Source organism: Tachypleus tridentatus, chromosome 12, assembly GCF_004210375.1.
Source record: "Tachypleus tridentatus isolate NWPU-2018 chromosome 12, ASM421037v1, whole genome shotgun sequence".
NCBI classification, from domain to species: domain Eukaryota; kingdom Metazoa; phylum Arthropoda; class Merostomata; order Xiphosura; family Limulidae; genus Tachypleus; species Tachypleus tridentatus.
In genome coordinates this window covers 117,733,619-117,761,611 of record NC_134836.1, presented here as the reverse complement: position 1 = coordinate 117,761,611, position 27,993 = coordinate 117,733,619, and the positions used below count along the sequence as shown (strand labels likewise).

Genomic DNA, 27,993 nt, shown 5'->3' with positions numbered 1-27,993 from the left:
ATTATCGACAGAGAACGCTCGTTTCGGAAATGATAGCACATGCGAAGCAAGTTTTGATAATATCACTGTCGTTTCTTATTAGGTTCGCAATATTTGTTTATCCATATACTTCTTTTTTGAAGTAAAGAGAAAAAAAGGCACAATGTCCGATTCCAATGAACGTAATTTGCAGAAAAACGACGTTAAAGAAAATATTGCAAAGGACCGAAATAATTATGGCGTTGCAGCTGTAAAATCAAAGTAAGTTAAGTTGAGCCTTAAGGAAGCCTATGGACTCGTATCAAGTTTAGGCTTTCTAGTGTGAATTGAAGAACATACATTACAGTTAAATTACATCTCAGTATTAACTTCCTAATTTCATTTGTTACAAAAAAACAATACAGAACAAAAATAATTTTTATTGTATTTTATGAAAATTAATTCTCTAAAATAAACTTTAGGTGTATAGTAAGTTACTACAAACTGTAACTTTCATGTTAACTGTAAGTTAATTATGTGTGACTTTGATTCTTGCATAAGAACATTTGCGAATGAATAATCCATGAAAATAACGAACTTAAAAGTTCAAGTTGTGATTACTTCCATTTGTATGAACTTTAAGTGTACAATATTTTAAAAGTCTGTAGTGAATATGTATAATGCACTAAAAATGTATTCCTTGTTATGGTTCTGTATAAACTAGAAAGCTGTGACAGCTTTAGCTGTTGAGGAAATCATATTTTAAACTTGTGACCAGTGAATAAAATGTGCAGTTTGATCAGGCTAGACATTAACCTGGATATCAATAAATTTAATTGGATGTGCTTTTCTTCTGTTCCTACTTACAAGGATTAGATGGATTGTTCCAATAGTTTGATACCATCACTATTAACAGTATTTTTGGCCATATTCCTAATAATAGCTCAGAAGGTTCATTCAGTTTAACACATAAAAGTAAATTAGTATTAGACAGTTTAGCATACTGTGTAAATTTGTTATGCCTTTACATAATATTACACAGCTTACCCCTGAAGAAGAAACGTCCACCTTGCAAAAGTGCTCATGTTGTAGGGTTTTTATCATTTAATATTAAGATAACATGATTTCCAATGACAAAGGACTTTGTTGGTCTATTTTGGTTGTTACATCATCTAAACTAAACTAAAGCTATCACATAAATAAATTTAAAGAAATAATCTTAAACCCAGCCCTTATCATTCTTACAGTGATCAAGCTTTCTCTTAAACTCAGTAGAGTAAAAGAGTAGCTTTAACCTACCTCAGAGAAAAAACAATTTATACATAATTTTATACTTTTAACTACAGTTTAAACATGTGGCTGAACCTTGTGTTAGCTTAGCTAATACTTTGTTCATATGGTACAGTACTTATCATACCATACTACTCTAGTCTTAAAGATGTAGTAAAAGACTTGTCATGTGTTTTGTTTTATATCTTTGTGTACCTTTATAAGGCGCATAAGGCTGGTACTGGTGAACTCTGGTTCCAGTGACACAAGTAGATGAGGATGGTAACCCATTCCTCCTGGACAGGATATTAGGTCATCACAGGTTAATCCTCAGCTAATACTCAGTTATCCTTCCTGTCAGGGTAAACTGAAAGAAGTGGGGTGAAGTTTTTGATTGAGGGCTCAACAGCACAACATGGGCTGGACTCATTGGATGGTTGAGCTGCAACTTCAAGTCCGGATTGAACTTTTTAGTGACATAAAATTTATGTTATTAATTTTTGAAAAACCAGTGTGTATCAAATTTAATGTGTGTATGAATGAAAAGTCTTGTTTTAAGTATGGTATGATCTTAGATAAAACTGTATCTCACTTGTACCTCTTACATTCAGTTCTGTGAACTCTTTCTGACCTCTTGAATCCAGTTTCATCATTCAAGATCATGGCAGAGAAGTAAATCTAGAATTTGTGTCCAAATCTGACAAGCACAAAATAGAAGAGGATGACAAATCCTCGGCCCCACCAAAAAAAAAGTTGAAAGGAAGCAACAAACAGAGACAGCAGAAGACAAGAATTCCTAAAGACGAAAAGTTGTGTTTAAAATTTTTGTCTGAAAACAGTTGTCCATACGGAACCTCGTGTTGCTTCAGTCATAACGTCGACTCTTTCCTTGCTCGTAAGCCTCCAGATCTGGGTGCAACTTGCTACATTTTCCGAAACATTTGGCAAGTGTCCATACAGTTTCACTTGTAGATTTTCTTCGCAACATTTGTCTGCTGACAATAAAAGCATCATTAATCACGAACTTTATAGCAAGAAGAAGGACATAGTTCTGACGTTGAATGCGTTACCAAAAAACCTGCAGGTCAAGTTACGAAAGAAGAGTTACGACTTTTCTAAGTCAACAAAGGTGCTGAAACTTATAGCTGATAAAACATACAAAAATATAATAAGGTTTGAGGGCCCCCGAGAAAGTACACTTAATGGCGCTGAGATTGCCAAAACAATAGATCGTGACACAAAAGAATGTTTCGAGGAGTCTGTTATACTCGAGCATGTTACAGAAAACGAGAGTGTTCCAACATCAAAAGAAACAAGTGATGTTGTTGAAGATGAGCTAAAATCCACGTGTGATGGTCTGAAGACAGAAAAAGGAATATGTAATTCTGAGGAAGATAATGTGAAAGAAAGGGAAGAACCACCATCGCTTCTTATTAAAACTTTTGGGCCAGTTACAGACGAGGAAGTGATTCGTATGAAGTTGTGTGAGAAGAAAAAGGTATGTGAAAGAAAGGTAAATGACCTAACTTGGATTTCAATAGCTGCTTAAAATTATTTGTTTCAGATTCTTCTGATACATATGAGTAAATATGTCAAAAGAGAGTTGATAATATAGATTTTCAGAAATGTATGTATGTATTGAAGTAACAATATTTACCACTTATTATATATTTATGAAGAGAGAAGTAAGTGACTTATTACAGAATAAATACAAAGCTCGTGAACATAATTTAACTCATTGACTTATTGTGTAATATTGAATGCTCTAACTTGTTTGCTGTGTTAAACCTAATTTTCGAGTTTTCTAGATGTTATCTGAGAGAGTTTTCCTTTGAACTTCCATGATTATTAATTTAAATTAATTGAATGCCAGGAATTGTTGTTTTTTTAAGGGCTAAGTTGGACATGCTGAACTAAGTAACTGAGGATCCTGGGTTCACATCCCATTACTATAAACATTGATTGCCACATATTAGTGCCATAAGTGCATTACAAGAGTGATGGTAAAATAATCATTATTAAAACAGTATAATCTAAGAGCCGGCATGGTCAGGTGGTTAAGGTACTCGACTCATAATCCGAGGGTTGCAGGTTTGAATCCCCGTCACACCAAACATGCTCACCCTTTCAGCCATGGGGGCATTATAATATGATGGTCAATCCCACCATTTGTTGGTGAAAGAGTAGCCCAAGTGTTGGCAGTGGGTGGTGATGACTAGCTGCCTTCCCTCTAGTCTTAGACTGCTAAATTAGGGACAGCTAGCACAGATAGCCCTCTTGCAGCTTTGTATGAAATTCAAAACAAAAACAGTTTATATAGACTGTGTGTAAGGATGGCTAGTTCACATAGGGCTCGGCATGGCCAGGTGGTTAAGGCGTTTGACTCGTAATCTGAGGGGTACAGGTTCGAATTCCCATTGCACCAAACATGCTCGCTCTTTCAGCCGTGTGGGCATTATAATATCAATCCCACTATTCATTGGTAAAAGAGTACCCCAAGAGTTGGTGGTGATGACTAGCTATCTTCCCTCTAGTCTTACACTGCTCAATTAGGGACATCTAGTGCAGATAGCCCTCGTGTGGCTTTGCACGAAATTCAAAACATAAACAGTTCACCCAGACTGTATGTAAGGATGGTTAGTTCACCCAGACTGTATGTAAGGATGGTTAGTTCACCCAGACTGTGTATAAAGATGGTTAGTTCACACAGATTGTGTGTTAGGATGGTCAGTTCACACAGACTGTGTGTTAGGATGGTCAGTTCACACAGACTGTGTGTTAGGATGGTCAGTTCACCCACACTGTGTGTTAGGATGGTCAGTTCACCCACACTGTGTGTAAGGATGGTCAGTTCACCCACACTGTGTGTAAGGATGGTCAGTTCACCCAGACTGTGTGTAAGGATGGTCAGTTCACCCAGACTGTGTGTAAGGATGGTCAGTTCACCCAGACTGTGTGTAAGGATGGTCAGTTCACCCAGACTGTGTGCAAGCATGGTCAGTTCACCCAGACTGTGTGTAAGCATGGCTAGTTAATCCAGACTGTGTGTAATGACGGTCAGTTCACCCAGACTGTGTAAGCATGGCTAGTTCACACAGACTGTATGCAGCTTTGCAGTATTTTCTGAAACAAACAAATATTTTGTTTTAAGCTATTGCTAAGATGTGTACATTAAAAGTGTGGATTTGTGTCTGTGATATTCTGTCAGTTTAGGTTGCATTTGAATGTAGTTACTTGACTTTATGGACTTGTTGGATATAATTGAATTAGTTGACTTTGCAGACTTGTTGGATATAATGGAGTAGGTTTACTTTATGGACTTGTCAGATATAATGGTGTTACTTTATGGACTTGTTGGATATAATGGAGTTACTCTGTGGACTTTTTGGATATAATGGAATTAGTTTACTTTATGGACTTGTTGGAGTTATTATAGTTAGTTTACTTTATGGACTTGTTGGATTTAGTATAGTTAGTTTACTTTATGGACTTGCTCAGTAAATAAAGTCCAATTCGTTTTATATTAAAACAATATTCACAAGTTTTTCATAATGTGATTATGATGTGTAAGAAAACTTTGAGGCTTCTAGTGATGAATTATTTGTTGTTGTTTTGTAAGTTAATGAACCAATTTTCTTATTTCATCAGATTGATTTTCGTGACCAACTCTTCTTATCACCACTTACCACCGTAAGTATGTTAATATATACATACACATACAGTACACTCACCACAGTAAGTATGTTAATATATACATACACATACAGTACACTCACCACAGTAAGTATGTTAATATATACATACACATACAGTACACTCACCACAGTAAGTATGTTAATATATACATACACATACAGTACACTCACCACAGTAAGTATGTTAACATATACATACACATACAGTATCAATATAGATATATATTACAGAATATATTATGAGCCTTTCACTAAGGTTGTAAAAGTTCTTTTGTAAAAAATATTGTTATGGATGTGTTTAGTGATAGTTATATAACATTTTTAGCTTTCTAATGATGTTGTGGAAACTTAAACAGAAAATGTTTAGTTTATTCTAGATCAGCTAAATCTTTGTAAACAGTTTGTATTTTAATTAATAAAGATGGAAAAGCAAATAATGTTTTGTTGTGAATGTGAAAACATTCTGTATGAATTACGGGTCTTATTTACTAATTAGCTTTTACATTTTGTTTACAATAAAAAAACATTAGTGCTATTTTAAAGCAGTGTTTGTAGATGTATCTCAGAATGGTTGGCATGGGTGGTAACACTTTTACTGATAAGGAGAGAATAACATTTTGACCTTTCTAGGTCATCTTCAGGTAAAGATGACCTTGGAAGGTCATCCTTGAGTGGCATATTAATCTCAAATAAACATTACAGCACTTATGTGAAAATATACAACAAATACTCTCGAAACCCAAAACATTTATAAAACAGCATATTTCGTTACACATGTATTTGTACATGAGTTGAACATGGTTAGGTTTTTTCATGATTAGGGTCCCATTTTATAGGTAAATTAACATGTAATTGTAAGAAACAATAGCTTTCCATGGTGATAAGAAACACTTGAAATTAAAAAGTATTCTAAAAACAGCTGGTTTGGGTGTTAAAACTTTCATTAGAATAAAGTGCAGAACAACTCTTTGTTAGTCTGAAGCTGATACAAGAAGATCGAAATGCTGTTCTGTACCTTATTTTAATTAAAGTTTTATTACCCATATCAGTTGACTTTAGAATACAAATGTTGGCTTTTCTTACTAATAGTTGTGTGTGTGTGTATTTAAGGGATTAAAGTGGAACATTCTCAAGAAATTTAACTTTGTGTGAGGAATTCCATCTTTTTAGTTGAATTTCTCAATTGAAAATATATGGTCCCCCTATGTTCCTTTAGTTATGACCAGTGAAAGTCATCCTATATATCGTGTATTAAGTAAAACAATTCTTGAGGAAATACAACTTTACATGAAGGAATGTAATACTCCTCATAGCCTTCCTTCGAGCAAAATAATTTTATTTCATTATTTATTTTGGGATTTCTGTGTATTTTCATGCATTTGTATTTGTTTTTAATACATTTTCTATAACTGTATTATTAAAAGCTTTTCATTTTTAGTAGAAATTTTTACATATGATGTTTATTTCTCCTTATTTTAAAAAAATTAAGTGTGAAAGACATATTGAGAAATAATTTATTAGGAGTAACCAAGTTTGTATCACTGCATGGTTTTTTTGGGTCATATTTAAATGTATTTGTCATAACATAATGTATCTCATTTCTTCACATATGGTGCAACTTGCACAGATCTTTCCAGGCTTCATATCTTAATGTTTTACAGAAATAATCAACATGTACTTTTTCCTTTAACTTTTCAGTGATAATTTTCTTCTTACTAGGTTGGAAATCTTCCTTTTCGCAGAATCTGCAAAGAACTAGGAGCAGATATTACGTGCGGGGAAATGGCAATGGCTCTGAATTTATTACAGGGACAACAGTCGGAATGGGCATTGTTACGACGTCATCACACAGAAACAGTGTTCGGTGTTCAGGTGTGAACAGACTTGTGTGTTGTATTGCTTATAAATCTTGAAGTTATGGGAGATGCACTGTTCTGTTTCAGAAAAATACATTAAAAAACATGTACAAAAAAAATTAAGGAAAACTTTAGTTGATTTATACTACTATTCATGTGTTTTTATAAACTTAGGTGTCAATTAGTATAACACCCTTACTTTCGATCCCTCATTGTTCTTTGTGGGATTTTATCAGATAATTACTTAGTTATGTTAATATCTTTCAGGTTAGAATAAAGGTTTCTATTGAGGAATCAGTTTTTAAGTGATATTTTAGTTTTGTTAGTTTGTTTTGAATTTCGCACAACGCTACATGAGGGTTATCTGTGCTAGCCGTCCTTAATTTAGCAGTGTAAGACTAGAGGAAAGGCAGTTAGGCATCACCACCCACTGCCAACTCTTAGGCTATTCTTTTACCAATGAATAGTGGGATTGACCGTCACAATTATAACACCCCCACGGCTGAAAGGACGAGCATGTTTGGTGTGACGGGGATTCAAACCTGTGACCCTCGGATTACGAGTCGAGTTCCTTAACCACCTGGCCAGGCTGGGCCCAAGTTTGGTTACTACATTATGGGTTAAATTAAGGTCTTAGTGTGGAGGAATTATGATTAATTAGAAACTAAAAATTAAATCATTAAAGAAAGAACTAAAGAATATTGTTAATAATTCATATGTTTATTTTGTGTCGGTATTTTATACCAAACAAAACCTATGATGGTTCAAACAATAGTTTGTGATATATTTTATTATATTATGGTAAAGGGTTTATACATTATTTGTTTATTTAGATTACCCCCTCAAAAAATAAACCTGATTAGGAACAATTTCAACAAAACAAATATATTGTAGTTCTTAGTAGTTGTTTTTCGGCCTCAACTAAGAATAGTTGAATATGTTTTTAAATGTCAACCTTTATGATTTTTATTCACATATGACAAATATTAAATACAAGTCTAAAGAGGTTATTATTTCATTCTACAGGTCACTGGTTAGGTCACATTTGGAGTATTGTGTTCAGTCTTTGGCTTCTTACCATGTTAAAGACATTGACTTGTTGGAAAGGGTTCATAGAAGGGTCACTAAAATGGTGCCTGGGGTGAAGGGGTTGTCATATGTGGAGATATTAAGATCCTCAAAATTGTTTTCTCTTAACTCTATCAGCATGGGTTCGTTCTCTCGGACCAACCTCGTAAACATGTTGTACTTGTTATAGTTTTCATTATATTATTTTTAATTTAGCAAATGCTCACAAAATTTGTTAGATTGTTGATAACTATTACAAGGCTTTCATATGTAAAATATCAGATTTTCTATTAATCTTAAGGTTTCTTAAGCAGTACTTTTCTTATCCCTTTATTATTTTTACATGTTGCCTGTCCAACATGCAAAGAAATTTTAATCTTAAGATTAAAAATGCTTTTATGTGGTAGAAAAAAATTTATATTTCACATGCAATAATTTAAAAACATCCAGGGCCTGGCACGGCCAGATGGATTAAGGCATTCGACTCGTAATGTGAGGGTCGTGGGTTTGAATCTCCATCACACCAAACATGTTCACCCTTTCAGCCATGGGGGCATTATAAAGTGCCAGTCAATACAATTATTTGTTGATAATAGAGTAGCTCAAGACTTGGCTATGGGTGGTGATGATTAGCTGCCTTCCCTCTAGTCTTACACAGCTAAATTAGGGATGGCTAGCACAGATAGCTCTCATGTAGTTTTGCGTGAAATTCGCAAACAAAGAGTAACATTCAGATAGTTATCAAATGTTTCTTAAGAAACAAACTTTATACTTTATGCTGTTTTCACTAACAAATCTTTGTATAGGCTCAGTCGATTTGACCGATCTGGTAACCACCAAATAAAACTTGGGAAATTAATTTAAATTATACATTTTTCATTCTAGGATGACTACAGATTATAAAATGAAAATATTTAATAGCTTAAATCTCATAACATTGTACATTTTTATAGCTTTATTATTTTTTATTATATTGACCTTTTGGCTGTGCCTGGCAAACAGTACAGAAGTTACAATGACTCAGATCATGTGCACATGTTACCATATCCAGCAATATGAAACTGATCTTCACTGTTTTAAAGTGCACTATATTGGCTGTGTTTTAGTGGACTGTTATTTGGTAAAATACAGTTGCATTTCAATTATTATAAATTGTCTATGTACGCAGGTTATTACTATTTACAAACAAGTTCTTAAACTTAATTTTATTAAAACATAGAACAATAAAAAAAATAATAAACCAAAGAATTACCCCTTCATATTATGACCTTTGTACGCATTGCTGCTATTGTTAGGTTGCCAAACGTTAAAAAATATCTCGTGGAGGATGTAAAACAATGTTTTTGGTTTTACATATATACATTTGAATGACTGAAAAATCATAAATTACTATATCAATAGTAAATAATACTTTTATAATTTATAAAACTGATCAGTATTTGTATCTAAAATCCTATGAAATCACAAATAGACTGAAGATTCAACTTACCAGATCAAAGGTTTGGCTCATAAAAATAGAGAGGATGCCATTATATTTGAAAATAACTTGCAAAAATCACTGAGGGGACCTACTGAGCTTCTGATTGGTTATTCACACACCATATATAGAATTACGTGTATATATATAAGGGACCATTTCTAAAAATAGATGGAGGTAAGTGGGTCCAACTGTGTTTGATTTACTAAATATACTGATAGCTCAGCAAAGAGGAAACATTAAAGGTTTTTATTTTATATTCTAGCTTGTCAAAATCAGTAGTTTGAGTTCATAATTCATACAAAACTATAGACTTGGTACTTTGACATCACAAACATGTAATTTGAACCAGTGCTGCATTCAACATGCCATGTGACACAAAAAAATCAGTGTTTAGGTGTGTTTGTTTAATATTTATTTTTAAATAAAGAAATTAAATAATGTATAATATGAAACACTTGAATTATAATCAACAGCTTCATACCAAATTTAAGGATACAAATTCATAAAATAATAGTTCAATAAAACTTTGAATGCAAGTCAACAAACATGGTGACATGGCCTTTGACCTATGACCCATCTGGAAAGGGTTAAAAAGAAGATTTAAGATTGTAAGGAGAATTAATAGTGTTGATGTATCATATTTTTTCATATTTAATAGGGAGAATAGTGGGATAAAGGGGCACAAATAAATAAATTTTGACAAGGTAGGAGTCATCTTCAGTAAAGATGGTTTTTTTAATGGGGTGGTTGGCCTCTGGAATGGGTTACTTTCAGTTGTTATGTAGATAGTAAATTTAAGTTAGTTTAAGAGAAAGCTTGATAACTATATGACTGATAGTGGCTTGCTTTAAGACTTTTATTTAATTTATTTTTTTAATTTATATATTTGATAGTTTAGAAGATGGAACAGCTGAGATGGACCAATAGGTCACTAAACATTGTCTTTCTTGTATTATTATAGTATTGGCTAAATCATTAGACAGGTTAAAATAAATAAATATAAGGTATTATCTCACTACTATAAAATTGTGATGTATCAGAAAAACCTTGAATTATTTACAATGTTTTATTTTGTAACAGTTACAATGGTAGCTTTACTTTTCATTTGCCCTCAAACTGCAAGTACTAATAAAACTTGAATCAACTAATATGTCCATGATAATGAGAAATCCAACTTCCTTTTTTAACATTTAATAACTGTAATTCACTTTTTTCTTAGATCTGTGGAGCTCACGTGGATATTATGACTCGTTGTGCCCAGATGCTAACAGAAAATGTTGATGTTGATTTTGTGGACATTAACATGGGGTGTCCTCTTGACCTTGTGTATCAAAAGGTAAGTTAGCTTTGGAAATCTTAATGTAGTTTATCAGGAGGTAAGTTAGCTTTGGAAACCTTAATGTAGTTTATCAGGAGGTAAGTTAGCTTTGGAAACCTTAATGTAGTTTATCAGGAGGTAAGTTAGCTTTGGAAATCTTGATGTAGTTTATCAGGAGGTAAGTTAGCTTTGGATGTCTTGATGTAGTTTATCAGGAGGTAAGTTAGCTTTGGAAACATTGATATAGTTTATCAGGAGGTAAGTTTAGTTTTGGAAACCTTGATCTAGTTTATCAGGTGGTAAGTTAAGTTTTGGAAACATTGATATAGTTTATCAGGTGGTAAGTTAACTTTGGAAACATTGATCTAGTTTATCAGGAGGTAAGTTAACTTTGGAAATCTTGATGTAGTTTAACAGGAGGTTAGTTTTGGAAACATTGATCTAGTTTATCAAAAGGTAAATTAACTTTGGAAATCTTGATGTAGTTTAACAGGAGGTAAGTTTAGTTTTGGAAACATTGATCTAGTTTATCAGGTGGTAAATTAACTTTGGAAACATTGATTAAGTTTATCAGAAGGTAAGTTTAGTTTTGGAAACATTGATCTAGTTTATCAGGTGGTAAATTAACTTTGGAAACATTGATTAAGTTTATCAGAAGGTAAGTTTAGTTTTGGAAATATTGATCTAGTTTATCAGATGGTATGTTAGTTTTATAAACTTTCATTTCTAACAGCCATGATTATCTTTGTGTGAATTCATCTCCCAACACTATATGATAGAAAGTTATTCACATATAAGTGCTGTATGTTTTCATGTAAGAAAAGAAGAAATTAGTCATATAAACAGTGTTTATTGTGAGTGTGAAAAGCTTTGTTGCATTAAAGATTAGTAAATTATGTTTAACAAGAAACAAAGTGTTTTTAACAGACTCTTCTGTCAGGAATGTTGCTTATCAGATACATTATCTTATGTATTAAGATCTGTGAAGTTATAACTAATGTTGGTTTATCTTAGTGTCTAATATACTGTTTGATCATTTACATGAAACTGAAATGGATAAACTGTACCATTTTCTATGATTTAACTTACACTCGAGTATATCTGAATTTTTATGTACCCATGGATGCAAGCATTTTAAACTGTTTACCCAAAATATATGAATAACAACAATAATGTTGGTGGAATGAAAATGATAAATTAACCCTGAATTAAATTCACTTTGTTTTAACAATCAATGAATGGTTCTCCGTAAGTGTTTCAGTTATTTTTTCTCCACTCATTATGTGAAGATCCTTTAATCCTTTTGTTTAGGATTTCACTCCTGATAATGCAGTGAAAGGGTGAAATTTTGTGAAATATTTCAAAATTGTAATATTTGTTATGCTAAACAGTACTATTTACTTGTAATTGTTAAGTTAAGCAGTGCTATTTACTGGTAATTGTTAAGTTAAACAGTGCTATTTACTGGTAATTGTTATGCTAATTCTTGAAGTAAACTGTTTATTCATGAATGTCAGTTGTAATGTATTTAATTCAATAATATTTGGACTTAAGATCTGTATAACAGTATGCTATAAGTTTCTTTTCTTTATAAGTTAGATGATTGATCATTGGTTCTGGTAATGAACAATGCAGTCTATATAACTTTAAGGACCTACGGAAGTCTGAGTTAGGAAGTCTAAAAATTGTGCTCACTTTCTCTAAATAAGACCTGAAAAATGTTTTATACCCCATGTTTTGGATTTTGGAATAAGTGATTAGAAAATGTACAAAAAATTAAGAAACCTAAAAACTGGTACAAGTTTGGAGAATAAACTACATTTTATCTGGAATAAAGTGATTATTTGTTAAAAATTTATCCTTTGTTTCAGAGTGAGTCTATTTTTGAATAATTTTAGTTGGATTTATAGTGAGAAAATAACTAAAATAGGTTAAATAATAAAATATATGCTCTTTATTTTTTCCTTAAGTTACAAATTTTGTGAAACATTAAATAAATAAATTGTGTTTGAACATGATTTAAACACTTTTTTATCAAAGAGGTGACATTCTGATAAAGTCTACAAATATGTCTGTTGGTTGAGAGGACACTGTATCTTGTATCTAGGGGGCTGGAAGCGGCTTGATTGGCAGATTAAATAAAATGGAAGAGATCGTGGTCGGAATGTCTTCTGTTCTTGATGTTCCGTTAACTGTGAAAATGAGAAAAGGAATACATGATAACAAGAACACAGCTCACAATGTTATTAACCGCATCAAACAGCTCGGCGAGAGAGTAGCCTTAATCACTGTAAGTGCTCCTTAACAAGTGTGGTCATTTTGGAGGTTGACGTAAATAATCAAATAATTGTTTCTAAACAGATCGTTTATAAAACTGCTCTCATGTTATATTAGAGACGTTCTTAGTGGAGTAATACAGTACTAACTAGAAACCGTAACTTCTGACTGACTTAATATGAAAATTTTAAACCATTGTATGAGAAAAGTGTGTGTGTGTGTGTTTATGTGTGTGTGCTAATTTACAGCTGGATCAGTTGTAACCAAATCTGAATTGTACCTAGGGAATAACTCTGAGGGGTCAGCATCTGGGTCTGACCTCTATCTGTCATCCCTATATAATAATTAGATACTTTATCTAATTACCAATAATTAGGAGAAGATGAAACTACTAAAGTGAGGTTAGTGTTGTTGTTTTTAGTAGTTTAGTCTTTAACCTCATTTGTGTCACTAAAATATCCAAATGATTATTCTTTGAAAATAACAGAATGAATTATTTGTTTATGTTTCAACATCAATAAAGTTAATGTGCTTTTTCTGTTGCATTTGCTTTACTGTGCAGCCCAGCAAGGCTAGGTGGGTTAAGGCAATCAAAACGTAATCTGAGGGTCAAGGGTTTGAATCCCCGTCACACCAAACATGCTCGCCCTTTCAGTCGTGTGGACGTTATAAAGTGACAGTCAATCCCACTATTTGTTGGTAAAAGACTAGCCCAAGTGTTGGCAGTGGGAGGTGATGACAAGCTGCTTTCCCTCTAGTCTTACACTGCTAAATTAGGTACAGCTAGTGCAGATAGCCCTCGTGTAGCTTTGTGCAAGATTAAAAACAAAACAAAAAACAAAGCTTTATTGTACTATAGATGGTGAGAACTTGTTTCTGTTCTTGTGGCAGAAAAGTATACTAATGAAATTTATTAAGTTGTCATCAGTAGAGCAGTAGACTGTGTTATATAGTTTTTGTTTATTATCACAGTTTTATACACTTTATTGACTGATTTAGTGTGAGTACACTAAAATGTCAATAAATGCATGTTAGTTGTCTAATTATACAACATATAGAGGAAAGTGTTAGTGCTGACTGATAGTTTATTTTTAAGTCGTACAGTTCCACTGGCAGTGTTTTACTGATTTATCATATATTTTCCTATGATGTATTAATCTAATGGTAAATGGAAGCACTTTTCTAGTAGAGTGGAAAACATTGTGTTGGAACGGATCATTGATAACATTTTATCACGATTTTGTTTTTATTTTAAATTACTTAACTTTTGAAATACAACCTAACCTAACCAATACTAACAAAAGTACAACCTAACCTAACCAATACTAACAAAAATGCAACCTAACCAATACTAACAAAAGTACAACCTAACCTAACCAATACTAACAAAAATACAACCTAACCAATACTAACAAAAATACAACCTAACCAATACTAACAAAAATACAACCTAACCTAACCAATACTAACAAAAATACAACCTAACCTAACCAATACTAACAAGAATACAAACTAACCTAATCAATACTAACAAGAATACAAACTAACCTAATCAATACTAACAAAATACAAACTAACCTAATCAATACTAACAAAATACAACCTAACCTAACCAATACTAACAAGAATACAACCTAACCTAATCAATACTAACAAAAATACAACCTAACCTAACCAGTACTAACAAAAAAAATACAACTTAACCTAACCAGTACTAACAGCAAAGTACAACCTGGCCTAACCAGTACTGACAAAGTACAACCCTGGCTCCAACCAGTACTAACAAAGTACGGACCTGGCCTAACCAGTACTAACAAAAAGTACGGCCTGGCCTGACCAGTGCTGGCAAAAGTACAGGCCCTGGCCTGACCAGTGCCGACAAGTACAGGCCTGAGCCTGACCAGTGCTGACAAGGGATGCAGCCTGGCCTGATCAGTGCTAACAGCAAAGTACGGACCTGACCTGATCAGTGCTGACAAGAGATGCAGACCCTGGCCTGACCAGTGCCGACAGAAAGTGCAGCCTGACCAGTGCTGACAAGTGCAGGCCTGACCAGTACCAGACAAAGTGCAGACCTGGCCTGACCAGTGCTGACAAAGAGATGCAGGCCTGAGCCTGACCAGTGCCGACAAAGTGCAACCTGACCAGTGTATGACAAAGTGCAACCTGACCAGTGCTGACAAGCAATGCAGGCCCTGGCCTGACCAGTGCTGACAAGAGTGCAGGCCTGGCCTGAGCCAGTGCTGAACAGAAGTGCAGGCCTGGCCTGACCAGTGCTAACAAAGTGCAAGCCTGACCAGTGCTGACAAAGTGCAACCTGGCCGATGCTGAAAGTGCAGGCCTGACCAGTGCTGACAGGAGTTGCGACCCTGGCCTGAACCAGTGCTGACAAAATGCCAGCCTGAACCAGTACTGACAAGTGCAGGCCTGACCGGTGCTGACAAGGGTATGGCCTGGCCTGACCAGTGCTGACAGGGAGTATGACCTGGCCTGAGCCAGTGCTGAGCAGGGAGTGCAGCCCTGAGCCTGAACCAGTGCTGACAAGGTGCAATGACCTGGCCTGACCAGTGCTGACAGGGATGCAGATGGCCTGATCGGTGCTGACAAGTGCAGACTGACCTGATCGGTGCTGACAGAGTGCAGGCCTGGCCTGACCAGTGCTGACAGAAGTGCAGGACCTGAGCCTGACCAGTGCTGACAAGAAGTGCAGCCCTGGCCAAATGATGCTGACAAAAGTACAACCTGGCCTGACCAGTGCTGACAAAGTGCAGCCTGACCTCTGACCAGTGCTGACAAAGTGCGGCCCTGGCCTGACCGGTGCTAACAAAAGTGCAGACCCTGGCCTGACCGGTGCTGACAGAAGTGCAGGCCCTGGCCTGACCGGTGCTAACAAAGTGCAGGCCTGGCCTGACCAGTGCTGACAAAGTGCAACCTGGCCTGACCAGTGCTGACAAGAAGTGCAGGCCCTGAGCCTGACCAGTGCTGACAAAGATGCAGGCCCTGGCCTGACCAGTGCTGACAAAGTGCGGACCTGGCCTGACCAGTACTGACAGAAAGTGCAGGCCTGACCAGTGCTGACAGAAAGTATGGCCTGACCAGTGCTGACACAGGAGTATGGACCTGACCAGTGCTGACAAAGTGCAGGCCTGGCCTGACCAGTGCTGACAGGGATGCAGACTGACCTGATCGGTACTGACAGAATGCAGACTGGCCTGATCGGTGCTGACAGGATACAGACCTGGCCTGACTGGTGCTGACAGGGATGCAGGCCCTGGCCTGATCAGTGCTGACAGCAAGTGCAGCCTAACCTAACCAGTGCTGACAGAGAGTACAGGCCTGAGCCTGAGCCAGTGCTGACAAAAGTGCGAGCCTGGCCTGGCCAGTGCTGACAAGAAGTACAGGCCCTGGCCTAACCAGTGCTGACAGAGAGTGCAGGCCTGGCCTGACCAGTGCTGACAGAAGTACAACCTGAGCCCAAACCAGTGCTGACAGAAGATGCAGGCCCTGGCCTGGCCAGTGCCGGACAGAAGTACGGCCCTGGCCTGGCCAGTGGACAAAAATGCAGACCCAGCCTGACCAGTGCCAGACAAGGGAATGCAACCTGACCAGTGCGGACAAAGAGAGTACAACCTGAACCAGTACGGACAAGAGTGCAAGCCTGGCCTGACCAGTACCAGAATGAAAATACTGACCTGGCCTGACCAGTGCTGACAAAGTGCTGACCTGAGCCTGACCAGTGCTAACAAAGTACAAGCCCTGGCCTGGACCAGTGCTGACAAGGGAGTGCGACCTAACCTGATCGGTGCTGACAAAGTGCAGGACCTGGCCTGACCAGTGCTGACAAAGTGCAGCCCTGACCAGTGCTGACAAAGTACTGACCTGACCAGTGCTGAGCATAAGTGCAGGCCTGGCCTGGCCAGGTGCTGGCATGGAGTGCAGGCCTGGCCTGAGCCAGTGCTGACAGAAAGTGCAACCTGGCCTGAGCCAGTGCTGACAAAGTGCAGCCTGAGCCTGACCAGTGCTGACAGAAGTGCAGGCCCTGGCCTGACCAAGTGCCAGACAAAGTGCCGGCCCTGGCCTGACCAGTGCCGACAGAGAAGTGCAGGCCTGACCAGTGCTGAGCAAAAGAGTGCAGGCCCTGGCCTGACCAGTGCTGACAGAAGTGCGGACCTGGCCTGACCAGTGCTGACAAAGTGCTGAGCCCTGAGCCTGACCAGTGCTGACAAAGTGCAACCTGGCCTGACCAGTGCTGACAAAGAGTGCAGGCCTGGCCTGACCAGTGCTGACAAAGTGCAAGCCTGACCAGTGCTGACAGAAGTGCTGACCTGACCAGTGCTGACATGGGTGCAACCTGACCTGACCAGTGCTGAGCAAAAGTGCGGCCTGGCCTGACCAGTGCTGACAGGGAGTACAGACTAAGCCTGACCGCTGCTAGCAAAGTGCAGGCCTGACATCTGGCTGATGCTGCAAAGTGCAGGCCTGACCTGATGGATGCTAACAGGGAGTGCAGCCTGACCTGTGACTGGTACAGACAAAGTGCAAGCCCTGGCCTGACCAGTGCTGACAAAGTGCGGCCTGACATCTGACTGGTAGCGACGAGAAGTGCAGGCCCTGCCAGTGCGGATGAAAGTGCAACCTGACCAGTGCTGACAGAAGTACAACGACCAGTGCTGGCCAGGGGTGCAGACCCTGGCCTGACCAGTGCTGACAAGAAGTGCAGGCCCTGAGCCAGTACTGACAAGGGTGCAGGACCTGGCCTGGCCAGTGCTGACAGGGTGCAAGACTGACCTGACCAGTGCTGACAGAGATAAAAGCCCTGGCCTGACCAGTGCTGACAAGAGTACGCGGACCTGGCCTGACCAGTGCTGACAGAAGTGCAGACCTAACCAGACCAGTGCTGACAAAGGTGCAACCTGACCTGGCCAGTGCTGAGCAAAAGTGCAGGCCTGGCCTGACCAGTGCTGACAAAGTACAGCCCTGGCCTGGCCAGTGCCAGCAAGAGTGCAGGCCTGACCAGTGCTGACAAAGGAGTACAGGCCTGACCAGTACAGAAGAAAGTGCAGGCCCTGACCAGTGCTGACAGAGAATGCAGGCCCTGGCCTGACCAGTGCTGACAGAGTGCGGACCTGGCCTGACCAGTGCTGACAGGGAGTGCAGGACCTGGCCTGCCAGTGCTGACAGAAGTGCAGGCCCTGACCTGAAGCCAGTGCTGAGCAGAGTGCAGCCCTGGCCTGATCGGTGCTAACAAGGAGTGCAACCTGAGCCTGACCAGTGCTAACAAGTGCAACCTGGCCTGAGCCGGTGCTGACAGAAGTGAATGACCCTGGCCTGACCGGTGCTAAAAAGAGTTGCAGGCCCTGGCCTGACCAGTGCTGACATAAGGTGCAGCCCTGGCCTGACCAGTGCTGACAGAGATGCAGGCCCTAAGCCTGACCAGTGCTGACAAGGAGTGCGAAACTGACCAGTGCTGGCAGGGGTTGCAGACCTGGCCTGACCAGTGCTGACAAGGAATGCAAGCCCCAACCAGTGCTGACAGCAAGTGCGGCCTGGCCCTGGCCAGTGCTGACAAGGTGCAGACTAGCCTGACCAGTGCTGACAGAGATGGAGACCTGGCCTGGCCAGTGCTGACAAAAGTGCAGCCTGAGCCTGAAGCCAGTGCTGAACAAAGTGCAGCCCTAAGACCAGATGATGCTGACAGGAGTACAGACCTAAGCCAGATGAGTGCTGACAAAGTGCTGCCTGGCCTGACCAGTGCTGACAAAGTACGGCCTGGCCTGACCGGTGCTGACAGAAGTGCTGACCTGGCCTGGCCAGTGCTGACAGAAGTGCAGTACCTGGCCTGACCAGTGCCGACAGGGATGTGGCCTGACCTGACCAGTGCCGAGCAAGAGTACAGTACCCTGGCCTGACCAGTACCAGACAGAGAATGCAGTACCTGACCAGTGCCGACAAAGTGCAGGCCTGACCAGTACCGACAAAGAGTGCAGCCTGAACCAGTGCTGACAAGAGTGCAGACCTGACCAGTACAGACAGAGAATGCAGACCTGGCCTGACCAGTACTGACAAGAGTGCGGCCCTGAGCCTGACCAGTGCTGACAAGAAAGTGCTGACCCTGGCCTGAGCCAGTGCTGACAAAAAGTGCAGCCTGGCCTGAACCAGTGCTGACAAAGTGCAGGCCTGGCCTGATCAGTGCTGACAGAGTGCAGACCCTGACCTGACCAGTGCTGACAGAAGTGCAGACCTAACCAGTGCTGACAGAGAGTGCAGACCTGAGCCAGTGCTGGCATGGAGTGCAGCCCTGACCTGACCAGTGCTGACAGGGAGTGCAGGCCCTGGCCTGACCAGTGCTGACAGAAGTGCAGGCCCTGGCCTGACCAGTGCTGACAGAAGTGCTGACCCTGGCCTGACCAGTGCTGACAGAAGTGCAACCTGGCCTGACCAGTGCTGACAGGAAGTACAGACTGACCTGACCGCTGCTGACAAGAATACAGACCTGACCTCTGGCTAACTGCTGCTGACAAAGTGCAGCCTGACCTAGTGGATGCTGACAAAGTACGGCCTGACATGTGACTGGTACCAGACAGAAATGCAGGCCCTAGCCTGACCAGTGCTGACAAGGTGCAGACCTGACATCTGGCTGAGTAGCATGAGAGAGTACGGCCTGACCAGTGCTGACAGAGTACAGCCCTGACCAGTGCTGGCCAGGGGTTGCGGCCCTGGCCTGACCAGTGCTGGCCAGGGGTGCAGCCCTAGCCTGAGCCAGTGCTGACAGAAGTACAGGCCCTGACCAGTGCTGACAGGAGTACTGACCTGGCCTGGCCAGTGCTGACAGGGTACAAGACTAAGCCTGAGCCAGTACTGACAGAGATAAAGCCTGGCCTGATCAGTACTGACAGAAATGAAGACCCTGGCCTGATCAGTACTAACAAAGTACAACCTGACCTCTGACCAGTGCTAACAAAATACAACCTAACCAATACTAACAAAAATACAACCTAACCTAACCAATACTAACAAAATACAAACTAACCTAACCAATACTAACAAAATAAAACCTAACCTAATCAATACTAACAAAAATAAAACCTAACCTAATCAATACTAACAAAAATACAACCTAACCTCTAACCAATACTAACAAAAATACAACCTAACCTAACCAATACTAACAAAAACTTGGAATTGTGACCTTGGAAATTTTATTTTTAAAAACCACTCACTAGGTTTGTGTTAATTGTTTAAGGGATATTAATAACATAAGTAAGAGTTTTAAGGTTAGGTTAATTTCGTTTTAAATATATTTCTGCAGCTTCATGGCCGATCTCGAGAACAGCGATACACAAAGTTAGCAGATTGGGAGTATATCAACTACTGTGCAAAGGAGGCTGACCCAATTCCCTTGTTTGGTCTGTAAATTGTTTTTTTTTATTTGTTTTTATGAATAACGTTTATAGGTGGCAGCACGTTCTTTATAAAGCATTGGTATTACTGATTGATGTTAAATTTTTTTCAGCTCTGCCTTATTAATATACATGTATAATTTTTTCATATTGGAGAAAAATATGTTTTATTACAGAACATATGTTATCTGCTAAAATTATATTTAAAAGTTTGTATTTTTATATTTAAAATATTTTTAACTTAACAGACTTGTTTTAAAATTACATTTGACTTTTTGCAGACTTTTTAACAGTTTCGTTTGTCGACATAATTTAAGATTTACTTGTGTTTTATAATCTGTATCGAAAGTGTAAAGATTTTCTAATGAGTTAAATGTCATTATTTTAACAAATGGCTAATTGCAACTGTATTCCTGTTTTTGTTCTTAGGGAATGGGGATATCCTATCGTTTGAAGAGGCAAATCTGCATCGACAGAACACCAATGTTAGTGGAATAATGATTGCCAGGTAAAAAAAAAAAAAAGAATATTTCACATGAAAGTAAGAAATGTCTTAGTATTTTGAATAGTAGCAGGTACTAACCTGCTGTTTTTAGAATGTTTGGGTTTATTAAGTACCAAAAGATATTTTTAGTGCAGTATCAAAATAACGATAGAAAGGTTAAGAAACTTGTTAAATTTATTAATGTGTATTTGTAACGTTTTAAAAATATTTAAAGATGCCTATACAGGTATAGGTTTAGGTAATATTGTAATTATAGGTTTTTTTTTTTTTAATAGTATAATTTTTGTGTGGGTTTGTCCATCGATCAGTTGACATGTAGCATTGCTGTTTGGTATAACGCTGAACTTACTAAGTTTATCTTCGTGGTATTTTTGTAAACTTTAGTAAATATTTAAAATTTGTTGTACACAAAAAAATACAAATTTTTAATTTGGCTTTTTTACAGAAAGTTTGTCTTAAAACTTAATTTCGTAGGTATGGTTCTAACTTTTAAAAGGTGATTTTTGTGATACAAATCAAAATATTTTTTTCCATCTTAAAGTTTTCATATTTTATTTGTTGTTTTTCCTACCCTTACTCTATATTGGCTTGGTTCATTTGACTAATTTTGTAACCACTATGGAAGGATACAACATAAACCTAAATTAACTTTCTTTCTAAAAATTACTTCAGATTGTAATAGATAATTAGTTGTTTATCCTAAAAATCATTAATTTTCATCCTTTTTACAAGTGGATTTATTTAAATGTATTGTTCTATTTCTCTGTGAATCATATCTAACTAGTAAACCTGCACATAAAGAAGCAGTATTTCCCAGTGAACACTTAGCTCAAGTCACATAAGTTAATTAATTAATTCATGAACAGCTTGCATGCATGTCTTGCTGAGATTTTTTTTTTTCATTTATATTTTTCTTATGTAAACTAATAACTTCATAGTTTTTCACAATTATTTTAATAAAAATAAATTAAAAATTTACATAACAGAAAATGTAGTACTGAAATTTGGCCTCTTATGAAAATATAGTTTAGAACATGCACCAATAACATGCACAAAGAACACATTGGCGTATGACGTTATAACTTTAACTAGTTTTTCAAATCAAGGTACAAGTGCATTAAAATAATACTTTGGCCCCATCAGTGTTAACTGAGAGATACTAACATTGAATCTGTTGGCTGAATAAGTCAGCCCTATACATAAATCTCAAAATTAAACATTGTCTTTCTGTTGGTCATAAGAAAACCAAGAATAAAGTTTGGAGAGAAGTTTTGATGTGTTTTTCGTAAGACCAGACATGATAGTGGGGCATGGAAAGAGGGTCTGTCTTCTTGGATTATATTCTGTAATCTGAGGAGGGTGAAGGCTGGATGATTAGATAATACCTTAGTAATATTTAAACTATAAATATATAATTTATGTTAGTGGCAAGATATCATGTAGAGATGGTGAGAAAATTGGAAGTTCAGAATATAAATGTTGAATAAAGGTTAAGAAATTATTTAAGTATTATGTTTCAAACTGGAAACTTAAGACTTGCATAATTTTAGTTTTACTTATTTACTTAGTATTTACTTTATTGATATACATTAATAACAATGTAGTTTACTAAAATTGTGAAAGTAAACCTGTTCATTTTTACCCCTTCCCTAACATGTACATACTCTTGTGTGACATAAGGTTAGTATGTTGCACTAACCCACACAGTGCTTATGTGGCTAATATACTGTATTGAAATGCTGAATGTATAGAACAGTCTATAAAAATTATAGAGAATGAAATAAGAGAAAACTGACAAAACAAGAAAAAAGTTTGTCATATCTGTTTTGTTGGAGGCACCAACATCAAGCTATGGATTTTAACCTTCATGGCAGGGCACCAAGTGTTGTTTTTTTTTTCTTTGTTAGGGATGGTAATGTAAAGCCATGGATTATTTACTGTTCTGACAGTAATGTTTTGTTTTATTGTCAGAGGTGCCTTAATAAAACCATGGATTTTTACTGAAATAAAAGAACAGCGACACTGGGACATTTCTTCCACTGAAAGATATGATATTATCAAAAGATATGTGAATTACGGGCTGGAACATTGGGGTTCAGATGATGAGGTAAGAGCTAGGACACTTCATTGAGATAATCAAGAAGTACCATTTCCTATAGATGTGTAAGACAATAATGCTTAATGTATTATAAGCTGCAATGGTATTCAAGTAGCAACATTTTGTATAGATGTGTAAGACAATAATGCTTAATGTATTATAAGCTGCAATGGTATTCAAGTAGCAACATTTTGTATAGATGTGTAAGACAATAATGCTTAATGTATTATAAGCTGCAATGGTATTCAAGTAGCAACATTTTGTATAGATGTGTAAGACAATAATGCTTAATGCATTATAAGCTGCAATGGTATTCAAGTAGCAATATTTTGTATAGATGTGTAAGATAATAATGCTTAATGTATTATAAGCTGCAATGGTATTGAAGTAGCAACATTTTGTATAGATGTGTAAGACAATAATGCTTAATGTATTATAAGCTGCAATGGTATTCAAGTAGCAACATTTTGTATAGATGTGTAAGACAATAATGCTTAATGGAATATAAGCTGTAATAGTATTCAAGTAGCAACATTTTGTATAGATGTGTAAGACAATAATGCTTAATGGAATATAAGCTGTAATAGTATTCAAGTAGTAACATTTTGTATAGATGTGTAAGACAATAATGTTTAATGGATTATAAGCTGTTGTGGTATTCAAGTAGTAACATTTTGTATAGATGTGTAAGACAATAATGTTTAATGGATTATAAGCTGTTGTGGTATTCAAGTAGTAACATTTTGTATAGATGTGTAAGACAATAATGTTTAATGGATTATAAGCTGTTGTGGTATTCAAGTAGTAACATTTTGTATAGATGTGTAAGACAATAATGCTTAATGGAATATAAGCTGTAATAGTATTCAAGTAGTAACATTTTGTATAGATGTGTAAGACAATAATGTTTAATGGATTATAAGCTGTTGTGGTATTCAAGTAGTAACATTTTGTATAGATGTGTATGATTATAATGTTTAATGGATTATAAGATTTAATGGTATTCAAGTAGTAACATTTTGTATAGATGTGTAAGACAATAATGCTTAATGTATTATAAGCTGCAATGGTATTCAAGTAGTAACATTTTGTATAGATGTGTATGATTATAATGTTTAATGGATTATAAGCTGTAATGGTATTCAAGTAGTAACATTTTGTATTGATGTGTATGATTATAATGTTTAATGTATTATAAGCTGTAGTGGTATTCAAGTAGTAACATTTTGTATAGATGTGTAAGACAATAATGTTTAATGTATTATAAGCTGTTGTGGTATTCAAGTAGTAACACTTTGTATAGATGTGTATGATTATAATGTTTAATGGATTGTAAGCTGTAATGGTATTCAAGTAGTAACATTTTGTATAGATGTGTATGATTATAATGTTTAATGTATTATAAGCTGTAGTGGTATTCAAGTAGTAACATTTTGTATAGATGTGTAAGACAATAATGTTTAATGTATTATAAGCTGTAATAGTATTCAAGTAGTAATATTTTGTATAGATGTGTAAGACAATGTTTAATGTATTATAAGCTGCAATGGTATTCAAGTAGTAACATTTTGTATAGATGTGTATGATTATAATGTTTAATGGATTATAAGCTGTAATGGTATTCAAGTAGTAACATTTTGTATAGATGTGTAAGACAATAATGCTTAATGTATTATAAGCTGCAATGGTATTCAAGTAGTAACATTTTGTATAGATGTGTAAGACAATAATGCTTAATGTATTATAAGCTGCAATGGTATTCAAGTAGTAACATTTTGTATAGATGTGTAAGACAATAATGTTTAATGTATTATAAGCTGCAATGGTATTCAAGTAGTAACATTTTGTATAGATGTGTATGATTATAATGTTTAATGGATTATAAGCTGTTGTGGTATTCAAGTAGCAACATTTTGTATAGATGTGTAAGACAATAATGTTTAATGTATTATAAGCTGTTGTGGTATTCAAGTAGCAACATTTTGTATAGATGTGTATGATTATAATGTTTAATGTATTATAAGCTGCAATGGTATTCAAGTAGTAACATTTTGTATAGATGTGTAAGACAATAATGTTTAATGTATTATAAGCTGCAATGGTATTCAAGTAGTAACATTTTGTATAGATGTGTATGATTATAATGTTTAATGTATTATAAGCTGCAATGGTATTCAAGTAGTAACATTTTGTATAGATGTGTAAGACAATAATGTTTAATGTATTATAAGCTGCAATGGTATTCAAGTAGTAACATTTTGTATAGATGTGTATGATTATAAGCTGTAATAGTATTGAAGTAGTAACATTGTTCACTTTACATAACAGGGAGTTGAAAAAACCAGAAGGTTCCTTCTTGAGTGGCTTTCTTTCCTACACAGGTATGGGTGTTAATCAGTGAACTTATTTAGTGTATCTGTCTGTGTAGCAGTTTAAATTATGAGCATTTTTTGTTACTTTTGTCAGTGTAGCATCTTTCATTAGAAACATGTTTGTCACATTAGCAGCTTAAGTTTCAAGCATCACTTGAAACATCTGTTACATTACTGAACTGTAAACAGAATTATGGGACTGGTGATTACTGAACTGTAAACAGAATTAGGAGACAGGTAATTAGTGAACTGTAAACAGAATTAGGAGACAGGTAATTACTCAACATTCACTCTTAACCTCCAACTTACACTGTGTAATTTATGGTCCCACCTTGTTCAAGGTACTCACATCATGGAGAACACACCTGAGAAACGTCAAGGGGCGACATTCATGAAACAAAATGTTCATTAGATGAAGTAGAGACAGTTACCAACAACTTTACAACCCCCACAAAAATAAATAATTATGGGAAGCTAGCAACATATTTTAAACACATAGGACTAATGAATGAACATATTGCACCCACTTTAGCACTGTTAAACTACCCAGATATTGTATATTTAATGTCCTTACAGAGGTTGCAGTTGTTCTATTTAAAATGTCAAGATACCGTCACTAGGGCAGTTTTATATTTTTTTTTATATACGTGTGGGATAAAATGCATTTAGAATGAATGATGTTACACGAATATCTCAGAGACAGTTACATGTATACTGAAATGTACGACATATGAGTAGTATTGTACCATTGCCGCTATGGTAGAGTGACATACATTCTAGAGGTGTAATTTCACTTGTACTTGTCTCGCAGATGGATGTGGAAAACAGTGGTAATATTTCTGTGACTTATCCTTCAGATGTAGACATTGGTGTGAGTTGAGGTGGACAAAGAAATTATGAACACTGTCATCACACTGAGGAAGCTGTTTGTAGCTGAATATAACGCTGTATGTATGTTTACTTCACATTTCTTAGGTACATCCCCATTGGTCTTCTTGAAAGAATACCACAGAAGATAAACGAACGTCCTCCTTTATATCGTGGACGAGATGACTTGGAAACACTCATGGCTAGCCCGAGCTGTGCGGACTGGGTGAAAATCAGGTATTTGACGTAACGAAAACAAAAAATAAACATTTGTGAGTTTGGTTGGAATTTTGCACAAAGTTACACGAGGGCTATCTGTGCGAGCCATCCTTAATTTAGCAGTGTAAGACTAGAGGGAAGGCAGCTAGTCATCACCATCCACCACTAACTCTTGGGCTACTCTTTTACCAACGAATAGTCACATTATAACGCCCCCACGGCTTGGAGGGCGAGCATGTTTGGTGTGACGGTGATTCGAACCCCCAACCGTTGGATTATGAGTCGAGTGCCTTAACCACCTGGCCATGTTGGGCTAAACAATGGTGAGCAGAGAGAAAACTTTTTTTATAAAATCACGATAATGAGAAACCTACTTAAAGTAAAAATGTATTCTAAAGATGGCTAGTATGCAAACCCTCTTTGTTAACCTGAAGATGACATAAGGAAGTCACCATGTTGTTCTGTACTTTATTTAAATTAAAGTTTTAACACTTATATCAGCCGTCTTATGAAAACACATTGTACTCATTATGTTGTATAACATAGCAGTGCTTCTTGAAAACTGTTCATTATTGGATAACAAATACAAAAATTTCACATTTACCTACAGGTACTGTTGTGGTAAGTAATTCCATGTCTGTTTCCTGAACTTACCTACCCCATTGGTAAATTTGATCAGTTTGTGGGCCCTAGTGGCACACTTTTCTCTACTGGCTACTTCTTTTGACAACTTTATTTACTTTTTGAGAGAATACGTGATGCTTGAAACTAAATTTTCTGTCCACACACATTTGTTAAACCTGAGCAGATGCTACGACCAACCAATAACATTTATGTCTCTTTGGCTGAGAAAAGAATCTAAACCTAATTATTATCCACTTTTTATACACAGACAAGAAATATTATAAGGTATGATTATAATTCTAGCAGAACAAGCAAACAATCATGAGTTTTTTAAAGCTTTAATAAGAATGCTGGTACTGGCACGTTGGAGTTGAGAGCCTAATAGAAAGTGTGTTTATACAAATTATGTTACAATGTTCTGGTGTATCCAACTTTTTGATACTTATAATCATAAGTGAAGGTAACTCCAATACTTTTTTCAATTGATTGTTTTATGAATAACAAAATTGTATTCTTTCAAATTGGTTTATGTGAAAATATTTCTGTTGGTAATTTATCAATATTGGTCACAGATTCAGCTCATGTGAAAAATGTATTTTATAAAAATAAAACTACAGAATTCAAATGATTTCCTGTTGTTTAGTGGCTTTTTTTATTTTGTATCTTCCAGTGAAATGATGCTCGGACCTGTTCCCGAACAGTTCACTTTCCTTCCAAAACACAAAGCTAATGCTTATCAGTAAGGATGAGGAAGAGAGATGGATATGAGGACAAGATCTCTTGTCCTCACAACTGTGTGATTTGATTAAATGACAAACTTGTAATAAAATGTGCTTTTATTCAGTAACATTTTGTCTGTGTTCATGTGCACCAAACCAAAGCAGATAAACCAACCTGAGTAATGTTTTTCACTCTTTTCTTGTCTTGTGAAAACGTTTTGGTAAGAAACACAAATTTTAACATTCCAAAACTACCCATTTAAAGGAA

At 36.8% G+C, this 27,993-nt stretch overlaps 1 protein-coding gene across 1 annotated transcript; it reads left to right on the top strand.

Moving 5' to 3' along the window:
• The first annotated feature begins 7 nt into the window (after positions 1-7).
• LOC143234473 (tRNA-dihydrouridine(47) synthase [NAD(P)(+)]-like) lies at positions 8-27,853 on the top strand. The gene is given in 13 exon segments (XM_076471860.1): positions 8-240; positions 1,872-2,166; positions 2,168-2,725; positions 4,876-4,917; positions 6,642-6,794; positions 10,546-10,662; positions 12,752-12,934; positions 20,231-20,327; positions 20,751-20,829; positions 22,798-22,933; positions 25,253-25,305; positions 26,272-26,400; positions 27,677-27,853. Coding segments are annotated over 13 exon segments (2,013 nt in total). The 5' UTR covers positions 8-142; the 3' UTR covers positions 27,750-27,853.
• The last annotated feature ends 140 nt before the right edge of the window (positions 27,854-27,993 follow it).